Source organism: Scyliorhinus torazame, chromosome 8 (genome assembly GCF_047496885.1).
Source record: "Scyliorhinus torazame isolate Kashiwa2021f chromosome 8, sScyTor2.1, whole genome shotgun sequence".
Classification (NCBI taxonomy): Eukaryota; Metazoa; Chordata; class Chondrichthyes; order Carcharhiniformes; family Scyliorhinidae; genus Scyliorhinus; species Scyliorhinus torazame.
In genome coordinates, this window is record NC_092714.1 from 78,433,190 (window position 1) to 78,455,536 (window position 22,347).

Below are 22,347 nucleotides of genomic sequence, written 5' to 3' on the forward strand. Positions count from 1 at the left end.
GTGTGTGTGAAGACTGGAAGACTTTAAGGATATTGGGTTCTAAGTATTGGGCAGTTTAAGGGCTAAAAGCCTGGGGTTTGAGTGTGTTTGACTGAAATGGTAATTTTTCTTTTAATAATTCTGTTTTGTTGGGCTTGGGTGTTTTTAGCAGCCAGAAGAGGAAATTGACAAAGGAATTTGTTTTTCAGTCTGGACTAATGGACTGTGGTTGACTGGGGAAGTCCCTGGGGAATTGATGTACTTCGTGCAGAGATAATTTGTTTTTCAGCTTGGAGAGATGAGGTCATTGTTGGGTGGAGCCAAGGAAGGCAGGGAGATGTTTTGAAATCATTAGAGAGTTTGTTTTGGAGAAAGCTGTGGAGAGATATGGTTTTTGGAGTTTAATTCTGATTTGCCTGATCCTGAGTCCACTATTCTCCCATAGCAAGATAGATTGAGAGCTGTGCTTTCTTTCTTGTTCTTTAATAGTAAATTGAATAGTAGTGTTTAAGGTTTAAATTGTAAGCTGTTCTTTTTGGATGTGAAGTTTACTCAGTTTAATATTGTAGCCATTTTATTTTTAAAATAACCAATTTCTTTTTTTTTCATGCATCACTCCTGGAGCGAATTATTCTTTCTGCAGTCTTTCAAATAAATTTAAAATATTGGGGGTTCGGTCCAGCATCCTAGCTACTGTTGGGGTCTGGTCTGGGATTGTAATAAGAGGATGGAATTTGCTGTCCAATGTACTCCACAATAATGGATAGCCTTTACATTATTTCTGTGCAAACCTGGCCAATGCTTTTGAAGAAATTTGCCCTTCTTAGTGTCAGCCCCGTGACAAGCTGGAGGATCGTATTTGTAGTCATTGTTTCAAGCCTCACTCTGACTTGATACATAATATAGATTGGCACTTGAATGCAGGAAAGGTTAGCAACCTGATATATTGATAGTTGCAACTATCAACTCGTCATGTGAAAAATATTGCGTCATTGTCTCAAGCTCATTATAGCTGATTTTTACAAAACATCGGTTTCATATTTCCAACTAAAATGAATATTTGACATTTGATATTGAAAGCAAATTAAATGCATTTCATGGACTGTATTCTGGTACCCATAGCGTTGCATTTTGATTCATGGTAATTTATTGATTGCCTTCCTCAAGTATCTGTTCTATTGACATTTGAGGAAAAATAGGACGTTTTCTTTTAATTTAGGAAAGGGACATTTATTTTTTAAACCAGTTTCTGATTTTTAGTTTAAAGTATTGCTTTTCATTTTCTTTGGGATTTTGAAGTTTGAAGAAAAAATGTAAGATTTACACCTATTAAGTTCTCAGCACTTGTTGGTAATTGGGAATAATTGTTGGTGTTTAGTTCGTGCAAAAATGTTCCTTTAGTCACCTAAAATTCATTGAATTCTATTTTGCACAGGGAGTTTACATCCAGCAAGTTCCCCAAGTGGTGCAATACGAGCCCCATCACCAGCGTCATTTGTACCCTCTCCATCGCCATCTTCCCTTGGAATTTCAATGGGACAGACACCAAACTTTGCAAGTCCACACGGTCAGTTCTCCTACTTATTTGACTAAAATTAATTACTGCTTGGTTTAATGTTTTGAGGATTGTTGCCTCAAGGATCTTTCTTCAACTACGTCGAGAGGTATTGGATGCTCAAGTATCAAATGCAACTGAATCCTTTGATCAATTTTAAGTAAAAATCCCATAAATGGATGCACTTCCTGTTAAGATTTTTATCAACTCTGCCCATTTCTCAAATTGGAATGCCAAAATTCACTTGTAGTTTGGAGATGAACCAATCGAATTGAAACATTTTCATACAAATCTTGCCACTTTTCTCCAGTCCTTTTATCCAAAATAAATTTATTATAACTTGTTGAATTAAAATAAAATTGCTGAACTATTTTCAAAGTATCACAAAAACACTAAAGGAATTAATATTTTAAAATACAGCAATCGCACTGGTAAGAATTGTGAGAAGCTTCAAATCAAAAATATGTAGCAGCATGAAAACATTTTATTTGCTTTTTTTAGTCCAAGAAATCAATTTTCACATACTGATCTTATCTGTGATATTTGATCATTCTCTGTAAATGTTGTTCATGGGAGTTGAATAGTGGTTCGGCATAGATATTTCCAGGATTGCATCAATACAGTTTCATGAGCTGTTTGCAGATGGCATGAATCTGGCTTGGTGTGGGTGTAAGAATGCGAGTTCTATTAGCCTGTTTGTTTTTTGTTCAGGCACAATTGACCCAAGTTCACCGTATACAATGATGTCACCCAGTCAGCGTCCTGGAAACTGGCCTGGTTCTCCACAGTTGCCTGGGCCACCTTTAGTACGCATTCCTGGAATGTCTCCAGCAAATCCATCCTTGCATTCGCCAATCCCAGATGTATCTCACTCCCCACGAGCTGGAACAAGTAGGTATCAACAACTGTTGTCTTATTTCCAAATTGTATTCCATTTTCACAAAATAATTGATTCCTTTTCGGTAACAATTGCTTGAGTGGATAGAAATGTAATTTAATTTTAATTTTGTGCATTTAATGCATCCCTCTTCCCCCTCATCCCCAGCATTATTTCAATTTCAGTGTAGTTTCCAGAAGAATGGGAAGAGTGCCACATATCCATGTAATAGCACTCACAATACTGCTGTCTATTCTTTTCAACAATTGAAAATCCAACCAGCACATGTCTGTTTTATGTTTACATTTGTTCACCTGAAAAGATTGTCGGAACCTTGTCTTGTTCTTTTTTGCAATCCCACACTCATATGGGTGGCACAGTAGCACAGTGGTTAGCAGTGTTGATTCATAGCGGTAAGGTCCCAGGTTCGATTCCCGCTTGGGTCAGTGTTTGTGCAGAGTCTGCATGTTCTCCCTGTGTTTGCGTGGGTTTCCTGCCACAAGTCCTGAAAGGCATGCTATTAGGTGATTTGGACATTCTGAATTCTCCTTCAGTTTACCTGAACAGGCGCCAGAGTGTGGCAACTAGGGGATTTACACAGTAATTTCATTGCAGTGTTAATGTAAGCCTGCTTGTGACATCAATAAAGGTTATTTTAATATTTATGTAGTGCCTTTAACAAGATAAAACATCCTAAGGGGCTTCACAAGAATGTTATAAAGCAAAATATGAAACTTGAGGTGATATTAGGGCAGGTGATCAAAAGCTTAGCCAAAGTGATTTTAAGGATTATCTTAAAGGAAGGAGAACTAGAGAGGTTTAAGGAAGAAATTCCATAACTTAGGGCCGAAGCAGCTGAAGATGCAGCCACCAATGATGGAACCGTTAAAATTGGGGATGCTCAAGGGGACAGAATTACATTTGCTCTGAGGCTTGTGGGTCTGGGGACGAATACAGAATTATGGACGGGGCAGGCCATGGAGAGTTTTGAAAGCAAGGATGAGAAATTTTAAATCAGGCCATTGTTTGACTGGGAGCTCATGTAGATCAACGAGTGTCGGGTGATAGATGAATGGGATGGTGCCAGTTTTGACACGGACAGTAGTGGATTAGCACATGCTAATATATGGGAAAACAGGTTCATTGTCTCTTGGTGGCATGACGAGGCTTCTACATCTGTCCTGGTCATAAGCAGTTGTTCGTGCTTGGACTGAATTCTGTGATGGTGCAGGTGATGACAGTTTCCATCATGCAGAAGAAAAGCTGACATGGCCACTGAGTAAATTTTATATCCATCAGATGATAGTGGAATACAGCTGGTAGATCTGCAGCATGAATCATCCTCCCAGTTGTTCCTCTTGAAACTGGAAGAGAATAGGCAATTGGCAATAAGCTTTTGTGGAGATAAGAATGCAAGGCAGAAAGGCAAGAGAGCAACAGCGTATGTGGCCATAGAGAAAACCTGAACTTCTGAATTGTAACCCAAGACTGGAGCCTAATTTTGCAGCTTGTCGGTGTGAAAAAATGGTGATAATCCAACTGAGGGTGACGACTGTCCTCAGTACTACTACTGTCTTGGCTGAAACCGCACAGACTCTGCAAACTGTCTTGGCTGAAACTGCAGAAGCCTAAAATTGGGTTGTCCGCCTGTCTTGGCAGAAACAAAACATTGGAAGCCAAAAAAGAGAGTAATTTTCTAAGTTCTTTTAAGTTTCTCAACTTCACCAAAATAATTAGAATCTGCACAATAATGAAACTTGATACTGTGGTTATCAAATTAGCAGCCAGCAACAAGACAAAATAATTGCATTCTGACGGTTGAAAGAAGTTTTAAAAATTGGATTATAAATGTAGTGGAAAATTTAAGGGTTAAGAGCCTGGGGTTAGATTGTGTTTGTTTAAAAATAATTCTGTTTGCAGAGCCTGGGTGGTTTTAGTAGCCAGCAAGTGAAATTGACACAGGGATGTGTTTATCAGTCTGGGTTGATGCACAGAGGATTGACTGGGAGGTACTTGTGGAGTTAATGTGCTTTTTGCAGCCTGCAGAGAATGTTTTTTCCAGCTTGGTGAAATTAGGTCATTGCTGGGTGGAGCTTGGAGAGGCATAGAGTTTGGAAAAGTTTTGAGAGAGAGAGGAGCTGAGTTCTGATCTGTTTGACTAGGAGTCCACAATTCTTTCCAAATAGGTTAGTTAAAAAAAGAGTAATATTTTAAAGCAGAGCAGCCTTGTCTGAAGCCAAGGAGGAGGCTGGAACAACCTATTTGAAGATGTTCAGCCAAAGTCTAAGGGGTTCAAACCAGAGCCAAATTTGTTTTATAAAGCAAGTATTACTCGATGCCCTGCTAATTTTAAGATGGATTAAGAGCTGTATGTTTCTTCTAATAGTAAATTGTATAGTTGTGTTAAGGGGTCATTAAAAGCTGTTCTTCTTCGCTTCTGAAGTTAAAAGTTTAATTTTGTATTTATAATAGAGGCTTTGTTTTAGAAATACCAAAGACCTATTTTTTTTCATGCTATCATTCCTGGAACAAATCATTCTTTCTGCACAGTCTTTAAAAAAAAACTAAAATATTGGGGCTCCGGTCCAGTATCCTAGCCACTGCTGTAGTCTGGTCTGGCATCGTAAGAGCATGAACATGTTAACATTTCAGTTTCTATGGACAGTCACACCAAGATAATCTAGATAGGATTACAATATCTTGCATGTAGAATGATGATCCTTTGATAAAAAGGAAATAAAACTAAAATAAATAGTAAAGAAAGTGCCTGACTTTTAAAAAAAGATTAATCAATCATAACACTGCAATAAATAAAGAAAAATACTTTGCAACATGAAAATTTGTTAATTGTGTATAGTCAAATTAATTTTCACAAGGATAATCTTGTCATTCTCATAGTTAATGTCAGCTGAGTTTATCTCTGCATGCTTTGAATATTTTTTTATGTAAGATGATGGGACAGGCCTTAAGAATGAACTCCCTCATGACTGAATACTGTTCTATGTACATACAGCAATAGACATTAATCCAGCAGGGTGGGGGTTGGGAGCAAAAAGGTCTCGATAACTGTATCTAACATGTTGCATTTTCTTTATTTTAGGCTCCCAAATAATGCCGACCAACATGCCCCCGCCTCGTACACTACCTCAGCGTTCATGGGCTGCATCAATACCCACCATCTTGACTCATAATGCCTTGCACATTCTACTTTGTCCATCACCAACGCCAGGTCTTGTCCCAGGATTGGCGGGTAGTTATCTGTGTTCCCCGTTGGAGCGATTTTTAGGATCTGTTATGATGAGACGACATCTACAGAGAATCATACAACAGGAACCGGTAGGTGAAACGATGATATTGCCCTGTGAAAACAACCAATGCTGCAATTATACATCAGGCCCATCAACTTTTTTTTTGAGGGGGGGGGTGGGGGGTGTGGCCAGAAAAAAGAAAAAAATGAATTCATGTTTTGGGTATTTTTGTTTCCAATTTCCGGGTTGCAGCTAAACTGGAGAGGCATAAATATCCTGGCCGTGAGGTTTGCTAGTGTCCCACGGGAGGATTTAAACTAGTTTGGCAGGGGGGTGGGCACCAGAGCAATAGGTCAGAAGGTGAAAAAATTGAGGGAGACCGAGGGAATAGGGCCAGTATGGCTCTGAGGAAGAGCAGACAGGGAGATGTTGTGGAAAACAGCGGGACTGGTGACCTGAAGTGCATATGTTTTAAGGCAAGAAGTATAACAGGTAAGGCAGATGAACTTCGAGCTTGGATTAGTACTTGGAACTATGATGTTGTTGCCATTACAGAGACCTGGTTGAGTGAAGGACAGGATTGGCAGCTAAATGTTCCAGTATTCAGATGTTTCCGGCGGGATAGAGGGGGAGGTAAAAGGCGTGGAGGAGTTGCACTACTGGTTAGGGAGAGCATCACAGCTGTACTGCGGGAGGACACCTCAGAGGGCAGCGAGGCTATATGGGTAGAGATCAGGAATAAGAAGGGTGCAGCCACAATGTTGGGGGTTTACTACAGCCAGCAGGAGATAGAGGAGCAGATGGGTAGACAGATTTTGGAAAGGAGTAAAAGCAACAGGGTTTTTGTGATGGGAGACTTTAACTTCCCCAATATTGACTGGGACTCACTTGTTATACTCACATTGGCCGGGGCATTTGAGTATTAAAAATTGGCAAGTCATGTTGCAGCTGTATAGAACTTTAGTCAGGCCACACTTGGAGTACAGTGTTCAATTCTGGTTGCCACATTACCAGAAGGATGTGGGGGCGTTGGAGAGGGTGCAGAAAAGATTTACCAGAATGTTGCCTGGTATGGAGGGCATTAGCTATGAGGAGCGGTTTGTTCTCACTGGAACGACGGAGGTTGAGGGGCGACCTGATAGAGGTCTACAAAATTATGAGGGGCATAGACAGAGTGGATGGTCAGAGACTTTTTCCCAGGGTGGAGTGGTCAATTACTAGGGGACATAGGTTTAAGGTGCGAGGGGCAAGGTTTAGAGATATACGAGGTAAGTTTTTTTTACACCGAGGGTAGTGGGTGCCTGGAACACGTTACCGGAGGAGGTGGTTGTAGCAGGGACGATAGTGACGTTTAAGGGGCATCTTGACAAATAAATGAATAGGATGGGAATAGAGGGGTACGGACCCCGGAAATGTAGAAGATTTTAGTTCAGACGGGCAGCATGGTCGGCACAGGCTTGGAGGGCCGAAGGGCCCGTTCCTGTGCTGTACTTTTTTTTGTTCTTTGTAATTCCCATCATTTGCAAATTTTTACGCGGTGGCGGTGGTATCGTGGTATTGTCTCTGGACGAGTCTGGCCGACATGTGACTATAGACCCACAGCAATGTGATTGACCCTTAAATGCCCCTTCAAGGGCAATTGGGGATGGGCAATGAATGCTGGCACAACCTGCAACGCCCACGTCCCATGAATGAATAAAAAAAAATTCCTTAGCCAAAAGTTAGAAAAGCTGGCAGTGTATTATCTTTGTCAGAATTTTAAAAACAAATTTTGCTGTTTTCATACAACTAGTACAAAATATAATCGTGGCAGTTTGAATCAGAACGTTCCCAGACAATGAAGTTATGATTTCTTAATTGGATCATTTAAAATGAGCTTTTAATTATATTTTCTGTTTGATTATTAGCTGCAGCTTATAAACTCCAATGAACCTGGTGTGATCATGTTTAAGACTGAAGCATTGAAGTGTCGAGTAGCATTGAACCCACAGACATATCAAACTTTGCAGTTCAAAGTAACACCTGAAACACCAGACCCATGGACACAAGAAGAACTACAAGTTTTAGAAAAGTTCTTTGAAACAAGAGTAAGTATGGTTCAGTCATGCAATTCATCTTATAAAATTATCTACTGCCCAACCAACGGTCTTGTTAAAGGAGAACCCTCCAGATGACAAATTGTTTATACATCTCTAAATGTTGGGCTGGGTGGTCCAAGGAGTGGCAATCAGTGTCGGATTACCGTTCCACTCAAACATTTCTTGACTCAAAACTGCTCCACGTTTCTTCTGGGACCTTCTGAGCTGGACTTTCCCAGAAATAGGGAGCACAGCGTCCCTCGGTGCGCTTTATTGCTGGAGAGTAAAGTTAAAGGTAGATAAAACACACCTTTCTATGGTACTAGCTGCCTTGTGGTAAGTTGGTCCATTTAGAAAGTTAGCAAATGGGTAGCTAAGATAGGCAGCTGAGGTGAGTGGGTAGGGTGGGTGAGTTGGATAAGTGGCAGGTGTAGCTGGATGAGGTGGCTACTGGGTTGAGGTGACAGTTGGGTCAGGGGTGGGGATGTTGGTAACCGAGTGGTGGTTAGGTCGGGGGTAGTCTGGTTGGGTGGGACGGGTAGTCGATGTGAATGATTGATTGGGGGGCTCAGTTTTATAGTTACCTAACAGTTGAATTAATTTTTAATCTGTCTGACGTTTCCTGGGTAACTATACAGGTAAGTACATCAAGACCGTCCCAAATCTCTTAACTCTAACTCAGACATTAGTGTGGGGTCCAGGGGAGCTGGGAAATTGCCAATCAGAAGTTGTAACTTTCTGAACAATTCCCGCGATCCAGAGACTGGAAGATTTGGGCCATTATATAATGCAGGGCCTAGTTAGCCTGTAGTTCAACACTTGCGTTTTTAAAAGCTACTAGTTGCTCTTCCTTGGTGCTGCTTGTAGATGTGGTGGAGTGTGTAGTGTGCAGGCTAGTCAGTGAATGATGAACTCAAGAGTGGTATAATGGCAGAAGTGCAACAAAATGAGGTGTACTAAGTTTCTCATGTTTTATTGTGGTGTATTTGCTGTTGGTTTCTTTCTTCTTGACATGAGCAAAGTGGAATGATGTTTAACTGATAAGTAATTTTAAGTAGGATAAAGTAGTTTTAAATTTTAAGTAGAATTGCTGTCTCTGTTTTTCTTAAACCAACAGCCTACAGAGGAACTATTTTGCACTTAAATCCACCTACTTGGCCAATAAACTGTCATGGATAAAATCACAATTGAAGCAGATCATATTGCTATTCACATCCCTTGTTTATAGGAAATTGCAACGGATTAAAAGAAAGAGCCTTAGATTAAGTTTTTACTTTTCCCATAAAAGTCCACCATACTTATTGTTATATATGTTCCTTGAAAAATAATTGGTATTTTTATTTATGTTTGTTAAAAAAACATTTATACATATGGAACCGAACAGTAGAATCAAATCTAGAACCTCCTATTTCTATCATTTAACAATGTTACTTATATTACACTTCCAAAGCCAAACAGTAATTCATTAATTGCTTACTTTTTTTGTTTGATAAGGTTGCTGGTCCCCCATTTAAAGCCAATACACTAAATGCCTTTGCTAAGCTACTGGGAGCTCCCACACACATTCTCAGGGATTGTGTGCGCATCATGAAATTGGAACTGGTAAGTGATCTGCATTGCTGGGCGGGGGAATGTCTCCATTAACCATTCAAACACTTACATTTTGTTGGAAAAATTAGTTCATTTTATTCTAAATTTATAAAAGCAGTACAGATTATTTTAACAGGTATTGTGACATTTTAACATAAAACATCCCAAAGCTCTTCACAGGAGCATTATTAAACAAAATATGAACTGGGACACATAAAGAGACGTTAGGTCAGATGACCAAAAGAAGTAGGTTTCAAAGAGTGTCTTAAAGGTGGGAATGAGGAGACAGTGAGTTGTATGTCGAGGATTTTAGAGCTTTGGGCCTTGGCAACTAAGTGCAGCCACCAATATTGGAACAATTAAAATTAGGTATTGTCAAGAGGCTAGAATTATATGAGAGTAGATATTGCAGAAATATAGAGAGAGACGAGGCCACACACTGATTTGAAAACGAGGGTGAGAATTTTAAAATCAAGACTTTGCTCGCCAGGGAACCAAGATAGGTTAGTGAGCACGTGGGGTTAGGTAAATGGGACTTGGTGTGAGTTCAGACACTAAAGCAGAATTTTGGATTATTTAAAGTTTTCGGAGAGTAGAATGTGGGAGACCACCCAGGAATGTATTAGTGTGGTCAAGTCTTTTTTTTTCATTTATGGGCTGTGGGCATGGCTGGTGGAGTGTATTCGATTCCACTCCTGACTTTGCGTATTGTAGGTGGTGGACAGGCTTTGGGGGAGCCAGGAGATGGGTTACTCACCATAGTTTTCTAGCCTTTGACCTGATTTGGTAGCCACTGTGTTAATATGGCTAGGCCAGTTCAGTTTCTGATCAATGGTAACTCCCAACAATTTGATTGTGGAGGATTCAGCGATGGTAATGCCATTGAATGTTGAGGGGCGATGGTTAGATCCTCTCTTGTAAGGGATGGTCATTGCCTGGCACGTGTGGCACAAATGTGACTTGCCACTTCCCCAAGCCTGGATATTGTCCAGGTCTTGCTGCATTTGGACATGGACTGCTTCATTATCTGAGGAGTCACAAATGGTGCTGAACATTCTGCAGTCATCTGCCAACGTCACCATTTCTAGCCTTATGATGGAAGGGAGGTCATTGATAAAGCAGCTGAAGATGGTTGGGCTTGGGACACTATCTGAGGAACTTCTGCAGTGATGTCTTGGAGTTGATAGGATTGACTTCCAACCACCACAACCATCTTCCTTTGCGCCAGGTATGACTCCAACCAGCTGTGAGTTTCCCCCCTGATTCCCATTCTGGTTTTGCTGGAGCTCCTTGATGCCATACTCTGTCAAATGCTGCCTTGACATCCAGGGCATTCACTCTCATCTTCCCTCTGGCATTCAGCCCTTTTATCCATGTTTAAACCAAAGCTTTATAAAGCATTAGTTAAGCCCCATTTAGAATACTGTGAGCAATTTTGGGCCCCACACCTCAGGAAGGACATACTGGCACTGGAGCGGGTCCAGCGGAGATTCACATAGATGATCCCAGGAATGGTAGGCCTAACATACGATGAACGTCTGAGGATCCTGGGATTATATTCATTAGAGTTTAGGAGGTTGAGGGGAGATCTAATAGAAACTTACAAGATAATGAATGGCTTAGATAGGGTGGATGTAGGGAAGTTGTTTCCATTAACAGGGGAGACTAGGACCTGGGGGCACAGCCTTAGAATAAAAGGGAGTCACTTTAGAACAGAGATGAGGAGAAATTTCTTCAGCCAGAGAGTGGTGGGTCTGTGGAATTCATTGCCACAGAGGGCGGTGGAGGCCGGGACGTTGAGTGTCTTTAAGACAGAAGTTGATAAATTCTTGATTTCTCGAGGAATTAAGGGCTATGGAGAGAGAGCGGGTAAATGGAGTTGAAATCAGCCATGATTGAATGGTGGAGTGGACTCGATGGGCCGAATGGCCTTACTTCCACTCCTTTGTCTTATGGTCTAAAGCTCTAATGAGGTCAGGAGCTCAGTGATCCTAGCAGAACCCAAACTCCGCGTCCATGAGCAGGTTAATGCTGAGTAAGTGCTGATAGATGCCACTTTATCACTCCTTCCATCACTTTGCTGATGATGTGGAGATGCCGGTGTTGGACTGGGGTGAGCACAGTAAGAAGTCTTACAACACCAGGTTAAAGTCCAACAGGTTTGTTTCGATGTCACTAGCTTTCGGAGCGCTGCTCCTTCCTCAGGTGAATGAAGAGGTATGTTCCAGAAACATATATATATAGAGAGAGAGAGAGATAGATAGATTCAAAGATGCCAGACAATGCTTGGAATGCGAGCATTAGCAGGTGATTAAATCTTTACAGATCCAGAGATGGGGTAACCCCAGGTTAAAGAGGTGTGAATTGTGTCAAGCCAGGACAGTTGGTAGGATTTCGCAGGCCAGATGGTGGGGGGTGAATGTAATGCGACATGAATCCCAGGTCCCGGTTGAGGCCGCATTCATGTGTGCGGAACTTGGCTATAAGTTTCTGCTCGGCGATTCTGCGTTGTTGCGTGTCCTGAAGGCCGCCTTGGAGAACGCTTACCTGGATGTCGCGACACGACGGACTTCCTACAGAAACTCAGCACCCATGGACCAGTTGAACTAGGAACATTCCTCGTCACAATGGACGTCTCGGCACTCTATACCTGCATCCCCCATGACGACGGCATTGCTGCAACAGCCTCAGTACTCAAGACTGACAACTGCCAATCTCCAGATGCAATTCTGCAACACATCCGCTTCATTCTGGATCACAACGTCTTCACCTTCGACAACAAGTTCTTCATCCGGACGCACGGAACAGCCATGGGGACCAAATTCGCACCCCAATACGCCAACATCTTCATGCACAAGTTTGAACAAGACCTACTCACCGCACAGGACCTTCAACCGACGTTATACACCAGATACATCGATGACATTTTTTTCCTTTGGACCCACGGCGAAGAATCACTGGAACGACTACACGATGACATCAATAAGTTCCATCCGGGGATTTGGAATATGGCAAAGAGCAGGAGTAACGCAACTGAAAGATCTGTTTGTGGATGGGAAGTTCGCAAGTCTGGGAGCGCTGACCGAGAAATATGGGTTGCCCCAAGGGAATGCATTCTGGTATATGCAACTGAGGGCTTTTGCGAGGCAACAGATGAGGGAATTCCCGCAGCTCCCGACGAATGAGGTGCAGGACAGAGTGATCTCAAAGACATGGGTGGGGGACGGTAAGGTGTCAGATATATATATAGGGAAATGAGGGACGAGGGGGAGATTATGGTAGATGAGCTGAAAGGGAAATGGGAAGACGAGCTGGGGGAGGAGATTGAGGAGGGGCAGTGGGCGGATGCCGTAAGTAGGGTAAACTCATCGTCCTCGTGTGCCAGGCTAAGCCTGATTCAATTTAAGGTGTTACACAGGGCGCATATGACTGGAGCACGGCTCAGTAAATTTTTTGGGGTAGAGGATAGGTGTGCGAGATGCTCGAGAAGCCCAGCGAATCACACCCACATGTTCTGGTCATGTTTGGCACTACAGGGGTTCTGGGTGGGGGTGACAAAGGTGCTTTCGAAAGTAGTGGGGGTCCAGGTCGAACCAAGCTGGGGGTTGGCTATATTTGGGGTTGCACAAGAGCCGGAAGTACAGGAGGCGAGAGAGGCCGATGTTTTGGCCTTTGCGTCCCTAGTAGCCCGGCGCAGGATACTGTTGATGTGGAAGGAAGCCAAGCCCCCGGGTGTGGAGACCTGGATAAATGACATGACAGGGTTTATAAAGCTGGAACGGATTAAGTTCGTCCTAAGGGGATCGGCTCAAGGGTTCACCAGGCGGTGGCAACCGTTCGTCGAATACCTCACAGAAAGATAGAGGGAATGGAAAAGAAGAAGGCAGCAGCAGCAGCCCAGGGTGGGGGCGGGGGAGGAGGAACCAGAAGGACTCTCAGGGTTGTTAATATATATGTATAATATGTATAGGTCGTTGCTATAAATAATTGTATATTGGACTGTTAAATCATATTTTTGGAGAGTGTTTATCTGAGACAAGGCAGTTGCCATTTAGTTTTAGTTTTCGTTTTTGTTATATATTATTTATTTTTTGTTTATAAAACAAGCCATTGTTATTTATACGGTTATATTATTGTGTAAAGGATACACAATGTACTGTGATGGTTGACCAAAAATTTTCAATAAAATATTTAAAAAAAAAAAAAATAAGTTCCATCCAACCATCAGACTCACCATGGACTACTCTCCAAAATCAGTTGCATTCTTGGACACACTCGTCTCCATCAAGGACAGTCACCTCAGCACTTCGCTTTACCGCAAACCCACGGATAACCTCACGATGCTCCACTTCTCCAGCTTCCACCTTAAACACATTAAAGAAGCCATCCCCTATGGACAAGCTCTCCGTATACACAGGATCTGCTCAGACGAGGAGGAGCGTAACAGACATCTACAGACTTTGAAAGATGCCCTCATACGAACGGGATATGGCGCTCGACTCATCGATCGACAGTTCCAACACGCCACAGCAAAAAACCGCACCGACCTCCTCAGAAGACAAACATGGGACACAACCGACAGAATACCCTTCGTCGTCCAGTACTTTCCCGGAGCGGAGAAACTACGACATCTTCTTCACAGCCTTCATCGATGAAGATTAACATTTTACCAAGGTCATCCCCACACCCCCACTACTTGCCTTCAAACAACCGCGCAACCTCAAACAAACGATTGTTTGCAGCAAACTACCCAGCCTTCAGAACAGTGACCACGACACCACACAACCCTGCCATGGCAATCTCTGCAAGACGTGCCAGATTATCAACATGGATACCACCATTACACGTGAGAACACCATCCACCAGGTACGCGGTACATACTCGTGCGACTCTGCCAACGTTGTCTACCTCATACGCTGCAGGAAAGGATGTCCCAAAGCGTGGTACATTGGCGAGACCATGCAGACGCTGCGACAACGAATGAACGGACATCGCGTGACAATCACCAGGCAGGAATGTTCCCTTCCAGTCGGGGAACACTTCAGCAGTCAAGGGCATTCAGCCTCTGATATCCGGGTAAGTGTTCTCCAAGGCAGCCTTCAGGACGCGCAACAACGCAGAATCGCCGAGCAGAAACTTATAGCCAAGTTCCGCACACATGAGTGCGGCCTCAACCGGGACCTGGGATTCATGTCGCATTACATTCATCCCCCACCATCTGGCCTGCGAAATCCTACCAACTGTCCTGGCTTGACACAATTCACACCTCTTTAACCTGGGGTTACCCCATCTCTGGATCTGTAAAGATTTAATCACCTGCTAATGCTCGCATTCCAAGCATTGTCTGGCATCTTTGAATCTGTCTATATATATGTTTCTGGAACATACCTCTTCATTCACCTGAGGAAGGAGCAGCGCTCCGAAATCTATTGACATCGAAACAAACCTGTTGGACTTTAACCTGGTGTTGTAAGACTTCTCACTTTGCTGATGATGGAGAATAGACTGATAGGGCGATAATTGGCTGGGTTGGATTTGTCCTGTTTTCCTTTTTTTTTCATATTTAGAGCGCCCAATTAATTTATTTTCCAATTAAGGGGCAAATTAGCGTGGCTAATCCACCTACCCTGCACATCTTCTGGGTTGTGAAGGTGAGACCCACGCAGACATGGGGAGAATGTGCAAACTCCACACGGGGAGTAACCTGGGGCCGGGATCAAACCCGGGTCCCAGTGCCGTGAGGCAGCAGTGCTAACCACTGCACCACCGTGCCACCCTTGGATTTGTCCTGTTTCATGTGCATGTTGGGCAATTTACCACACCTGGGCAATTTACCACATTGCTGGGTAGATGACAGTGTTGTTGCTATACTGGAACAGCTTGGCTAGGGGTGTGGCAAGGTCTGGCGCACAAGTCTTTGGTACAATTGCCGCAATATTGTCAGGGCCCATAGCCTTTGCAGTATCCAGTACCTTCAGCTGTTTCTTGATAGCACGTGGAGTGAATCTTAGGGGTTGAATATTGACGGGCGGGATTCTCCCATTCAGCGGCAGAGTGTCCACGGCATCGGAATACCGTTGTGTTTCACGACGGCGTGAACGGGCCGCTGGGAGTACCGATTCTGGCCCCTACAGGGGACCACGCGCTGGAGTGGTTCACGCCGCTCCAGCCTCCCATCCCGGCGCGAACTGCGCCGCGCCAACCCACGCAAGCGCGGTGGCCTCCCTCAACTTGCCAGCCCCGACGCAACATGGCACGGAAGTTCAGGGGCCAGCGCGTACGAAAATAGGCCCGGGGAGCAAGAGGCCGGCCTGCCGATCGGTGGGCCCTGATCACGGGCCAGTCCCCATCGGAGGCCCCCCCCCCGGGGTCAGAGCCCCCCAACCCTGCGCGCAGAGCTCCTGCCAGCTGCGACCAGATGTGGACGGTGCCGGCGGGACTCTACCTTTTTAAAGTGGCCGCACGGCCCATCTGGGCCGGAGAATCGGTGGCCTGGCGCATAGAGCGGCCCGTCATCAGCACCGCGCCAATGGCACCGATTCTCCGCTTTGAGAATCGCGTCGGGGCGGCGTGGCGCAGTTGCGGGGATTCTCCGGCCCCATGCGGGGCTGGGAGAATCCCGCCCGACATCTATGATGCTGGGGACCTCCTGAGGAGACCGAAATGGATCATCCACTTGGCACGGCTGGCTGAAGATTGTTTTGAATGCTTCAGCCTTGTCTTTTGCACAGTGTGTGCTGCGCTCCTCCATCATTGAGGATGGGGATATTTGTGGTGCCTCCTCCACCAGTGAGTTGTTTAATTGCCTACCACGATTCATGGCTAGATGTGGCAGGACTGCAGAGCTTAGATCTGATGCATTCGTTGTGGAATCGCTTGGCTCTATTGCTTGCTTCCTATGCTGTTTGGCACACAAGTAGTCCTGTGGTGTAGCTTCACCATTTTTATGCATGCATTGAATCAGGGTTGACCCCATGACTTGGTGATAATGGCAGAGTGGGGGATATGCCGGGCCATGAGGTTGCAGATTGCAAAATTCTGACGCTGCTGATGGCCCAAAGCGCCTCATGGATTGCTAGATCCATTCAAAGTCAGTCTCATTTTAGCAAGGTGGTAGTGCCAAATAACACAATGGAGGGTATCCTCAATGTGAAAATGGGACTTTTTCTCCACAAGGACTGTGCGGTGGTCACTTCTACCAATACTGTCATCGACAGATGCATCTGTAGCAGGCAGATTAGTGAGGGTGAGGTCACGTATGTTTTTTCTTTTTGGTTCCCTCACCACCTGCTACAGTCCTAGTCGAGCAGCTTTGTCCTTTAAGACCTGGCCAGCTCGGTCTGTGGTGGTATAACCGAGCCACTCTTGGTGATGGACATTGAAGACCCCCACCCAGAGTACATTCTGTGCCCTTGCCACCTTCAGTGCTTCCTCCAAGTGGTGTTTAACATGGAGGAATACTGATTCATCAGCTGATAGTGGACGATACATTGTAATCAGCAGAAGGTTTCCTTGCCCATCTTTAACCTGAAGCCAAGAGATTTCATGGGGTCCAGAGGTTTTTTTAAAATTTAGAATACTTAATTTTTTTTCCAATTAAGGGGCAATTTAGCGTGGCCAATCCAGCTGCCATGCACATCTTTGGGTTGTGGGGGTGAAACAAACGCAGGCGCTGGGAGAATGTGGGCAACTCCCTTTCAACCGTATACCACTGTGCCACCACCTCTGCTGGGTCTGACTTGCCGATGAGACAGGACATATCCAAGAATAGTGATAGTGGTATCTGGGACATTGCCTGTAAGGTATGATTCTGTGCGTATGACTACGTCAGACTGTTGCTTGACTGGTCTGTGAGTCAGCTCTCCCAACTTTGGTACAAGCCCCCAGATGTTAGTGCGGAGGACGGAGGACTTTGCAGGGTCGACAGGGCTGGGTTTGCCGTTGCCGTTTTCGGTGCCTGGGTCAATGCCGGGTGGTCTGTCCGGTTTCATTCCTTTTTTCGTGTTTTTGTAGCAGTTGTTTACAACTGAGTGGCTTGCCAGGCCATTTCAGAGGGCATTTGAGAGTCAGCCACATTGCTGTGGGTCTGGAGTCACTTGTAGGCCATACCAGGCAAGAATGGAAGATTTCCTCTCTGAAGGACATTAGTGAACAGGATGGGTTTTTACAACAATCGACAATGGTTTCATGGACTTCGAACTCGGGTCCCCAAATTATTACCCTGGGTTTCTGGATTAAGAGTTCAGCAACAATACCACTAAGCCACCGCCTCTCAGAGAAGAATGAATGAAAGTTTCAGCAGCAAATAAGCTGAAACAGGTGTGAAGTTGGGTGATGGTGTGGAGGAGGAAATAGGCAGTTTTAGTGATGACGTGAATATGAATTGGAAACTAATGTCGGGTGAAATGTGACACCAAGGTTGTGAACAGACTAGTTTAATCTTAGACTATTGCCAGGGAAGGAGATGGTAGCTAGGGAATGTAGTTGGCAGCAGGGGCTGAAAAAAATGGCTTCAGGCTTCCCAATATTTAATTTCAGGAAATTTCTTCTCCTCCAGTACTGGATGCCTGATAATGTAGCCACAGTGGAGGAATCGAGAGAGGTACAGCTGTCATCAGTATACATGTAAAAAGTAACGTTGTGCTTTCCGATATGTCACCGAGGGGCATGTAGATAACAAATAGAAGGGGGCAAGGATAGATCCTTGTGGGTCACCGGATGTAAAGGTATGGGATCAGGAAAAGAAGCCATTGCAACATACAAACATAGGAATCAAGAGTAGGCCGTTCCGCTCTTGGAGCCCACTCTGCCAATCAGTGATATCATGGCTGATCTTCTACACAATTTTCTTGTACTAGCAATGTATCCCTTGATGTTTTTAGTGTATAGAAATCTACCAATTCCAGTCTTGAACATACTCAGCGACTGAGACAGAGAATTCTAAAGATTTACCACCGTCTGAATTAAGAAATTCCTCTTCATCTCAGTCCTAAATGGTCAGCTCTTTATTCTGAAACTGTGTCCCCAGGTTCTAGACCATGCCCCACCCCCCCACCCCACACACACACACACCAAGAAAAACATCCTTCCTGCAACTACCCTGTTGAACCTGTGAGAACCTTGTATATTTGAATGAGACCACCCCACTTTTCTAAACTCCAGAGAATAAAGACCCAGTCTAGTTAATATTTCCCTTCATCTCAGGAATTAATTTTGTGAGCCTTGGTTGCACTCCCTCTATAGCAAGTATATTTTTCCTTGCATAAAGAGACCAAAGCTGCACATGGTATTTCAGGTGTGGTCTTACCAAGGCTCCATGTAAGTGCAGTAAGACCTCTTTACTCATATACTTAAATCCTCTTGTAATAAAGGCCAGTATGCCATTTGCCTTAATTGCTTGCTGTACCTTATTTTAGCTTTCAGTGACTCATGAACAAGGACATTCTAGTACTTTTGAAGTTCAATGCTATCCAGTCTCTCACATTTAAGAAATACCCTGTATTTCTGATAACCATTTCTCCACATTGTATTCCAGCTGTCAAATTTTTGTCCATTCGCTTAGCCTCAACAAATGCCCTTGAGGCATCTTTACATCCCCATCACACCTAGTTTTGTGTCATTGCAAACTTGGAAATGTTGCATTTAATCCCCACATCCAGATCATCGATATAGATTGTGAATAGATGGGGCCTAAGTATTGATTTATCTTTACAGTACCCTACTAGTCACAGCCTGCCAACCTGAAAATAATCCATTTATTCCTACTCTGTCTATTAACCAGTTCTCAGTCCGTGCCAATATATTACCTATGTGCTCTAATTTTTTTTATTTATCACTTGTTTGGGACCTTTTCAGAAGATTTCTGGAAATCCAAATATACCATATCCATCAGTTCCCCCTTGCCTATTCTGTTAGTTACATCCTCAGAAAACTCCCAACAGGTTTGCTAAACATGATTTCCCGTTGCAAATCCATAAGACCATAAGACATAGGAGCGGAAGTAAGGCCATTCGGCCCATCGAGTCCACTCCGCCATTCAATCATGGCTGATTTCAACTCCATTTACCCGCTCTCTCTCCATAGCCCTTAATTCCTCGAGAAATCAAGAATTTATCAACTTGTCTTAAAGACACTCAACGTCCCGGCCTCCACCGCCCTCTGCGGCAATGAATTCCACAGACCCACCACTCTCTGGCTGAAGAAATTTCTCCTCATCTCTGTTCTAAAGTGACTCCCTTTTATTCTAAGGCTGTGCCCCCGGGTCCTAGTCTCCCCTGCTAATGGAAACAACTTCCCTACATCCACCCTATCTAAGCCATTCGTTATCTTGTAAGTTTCTATTAGATCTCCCCTCAACCTCCTAAACTCCAATGAATATAATCCCAGGATCCTCAGACGTTCATCGTATGTTAGGCCTACCATTCCTGGGATCATCCGTGTGAATCTCCGCTGGACCCGCTCCAGTGCCAGTATGTCCTTCCTGAGGTGTGGGGCCCAAAATTGCTCACAGTATTCTAAATGGGGCCTAACTAATGCTTTATAAAGCTTCAGAAGTACATCCCTGCTTTTATATTCCAAGCCTCTTGAGATGAATGACAACATTGCATTTGCTTTCTTAATTACGGACTCAACCTGCAAGTTTACCTTTAGAGAATCCTGGACTAGGACTCCCAAGTCCCTTTGCACTTCAGCATTATGAATTTTGTCACCGTTTAGAAAATAGTCCATGCCTGTATTCCTTTTTCCAAAGTGCAAGACCTCGCACTTGCCCATGTTGAATTTCATCAGCCATTTCTTGGACCACTCTCCTAAACTGTCTAAATCTTTCTGCAGCCTCCCCACCTCCTCCATACTACCTGCCCCTCCACCTATCTTTGTATCATCGGCAAACTTAGCCAGAATGCCCCCAGTCCCGTCATCTAGATCGTTAATATGTAAAGAGAACAGCTGTGGCCCCAACACTGAACCCTGCGGGACACCACTCGTCACCGGTTGCCATGCCGAAAAAGAACCTTTTATCCCAACTCTCTGCCTTCTGCCTGACAGCCAATCGTCAATCCATGTTAGTACCTTGCCTCGAATACCATGGGCCCTTATTTTACTCAGCAGTCTCCCGTGAGGCACCTTATCAAAGGCCTTTTGGAAGTCAAGATAGATAACATCCATTGGCTCTCCTTGGTCTAACCTATTTGTTATCTCTTCAAAGAACTCTAACAGGTTTGTCAGGCACGACCTCCCCTTACTAAATCCATGCTGACTTGTCCTAATCTGACCCTGCACTTCCAAGAATTTAGAAATCTCATCCTTAACAATGGATTCTAGAATCTTGCCAACAACCGAGGTTAGGCTAATTGGCCTATAATTTTCCATCTTTTTCCTTGTTCCCTTCTTGAACAGGGGGGTTACAACAGCGATTTTCCAATCCTCTGGGACTTTCCCTGACTCCAGTGACTTTTGAAAGATCATAACTAACACCTCCACTATTTCTTCAGCTATCTCCTTTAGAATTCTAGGATGTAGTCCATCTGGGCCCGGAGATTTATCAATTTTTAGACCTCTTAGTTTCTCTAGCACTTTCTCCTTTGTGATGGCTACCATATTCCACTCTGCCCCCTGACTCTCCGGAATTGTTGGGATATTACTCATGTCTTCTACTGTGAAGACTGACGCAAAGTACTTATTTAGTTCCTCAGCTATTTCCTTGTCTCCCATCACAAAATTACCAGCGTCATTTTGGAGCGGCCCAATGTCAACTTTTGCCTCCCGTTTGTTTTTAATGTATTTAAAGAAACTTTTACTATCATTCCTAATGTTACTGGCTAGCCTACCTTCATATTTGATCCTCTCTTTCCTTATTTCTCTCTTTGTTATCCTCTGTTTGTTTTTGTAGCCTTCCCAATCTTCTGACTTCCCACTACTCTTTGCCACATTGTAGGCTTTCTCTTTTGCTTTGATGCATTCCCTAACTTCCTTTGTCAGCCATGGCTGCCTAATCCCCCCTCTGATAACCTTTCTTTTCTTTGGGATGAACCTCTGTACTGTGTCCTCAATTACTCCCAGAAACTCCTGCCATTGCTGTTCTACTGTCTTTCCCTCTAGGCTCTGCACCCAGTCGATTTTCGTCAGTTCCTCCCTCATGCCCCTGTAGTTACCTTCCATGTTGACACTGTCCAATTCAAACATTATTTTCTAGGTGCCCTGTTATCACATTCTTTTATAGTACAAAGTCTTACAACACCAGGTTAAAGTCCAACAGGTTTGTTTCGATGTCACTAGCTTTCTGAGCGCTGCTCCTTCTGAGCAGCGCTCCGAAAGCTAGTGACGTCGAAACAAACCTGTTGGACTTTAACCTGGTGTTGTAAGACTTCGTACTGTGCTCACCCCAGTCCAACGCCGGCATCTCCACATCATTCTTTTATAGATTCTAGCATTTTCCCTATTACTGTCATGAGACTAAATTGGTCTGTCGTTGCCTGTTTCCTCTCTTTTTTTAACAGTGGGGTTACAGCTGCCACCTTCCAATCTGCAGGGATCATTCCAGAGCATATAGAATTTTGAAAGATGATCACCATTGCATCTACTGTGTGCAATGGTATGGGAGTGGGTGGTGGGCGGATGGTACGCCTGCCCTCAACCACGTTGGCGTGGAGCCGACATGCTCCGCGCCGAGTCCATAAAGTACACTGCAAGACTGAGTGGGATTTTGACCCCTCATTCGGGCAGAAGTGCTGCCCTCTGGAGCTGTTAGCCAAATCCATCAGTCCCAGCAGCGCCAGGACGGTCTCAATGGTAGCTGCCAGGACAACAGAAAAAGAGGAGGAGCAAGGCTCATGGATCCCAGGGGAGCCCAGGGTCTTGGGCCAGGAGGGTTTGGGTAGGTTATGTAGAGGGTTGGGTTGAAGGGAGGGAGCAGGTAGGAAGTAGGCGGGATTTAAGCCTTGCGATCAGTCAAGCGCAACCCCCAAAGAACGACCTTCACTTTCCTTCACTTCCAAAGTGTTTTTCAAATGGGCTTTTCCC

General features: G+C 44.2%; 1 protein-coding gene across 1 annotated transcript in view; it reads left to right on the forward strand.

Annotated features, from left to right (window-relative positions):
* The window catches only part of med14 (mediator complex subunit 14), a 128,220-nt gene that overhangs the window by 82,783 nt on the left and 23,090 nt on the right, over window positions 1-22,347 (forward strand). Inside the window, exons 24-28 of the mRNA XM_072513866.1 lie at window positions 1,415-1,546; window positions 2,246-2,425; window positions 5,512-5,747; window positions 7,567-7,746; window positions 9,232-9,339. Of these exons, the coding sequence (XP_072369967.1) occupies window positions 1,415-1,546; window positions 2,246-2,425; window positions 5,512-5,747; window positions 7,567-7,746; window positions 9,232-9,339 (836 nt within the window). The remainder of the gene's footprint in view (window positions 1-1,414; window positions 1,547-2,245; window positions 2,426-5,511; window positions 5,748-7,566; window positions 7,747-9,231; window positions 9,340-22,347) is intronic.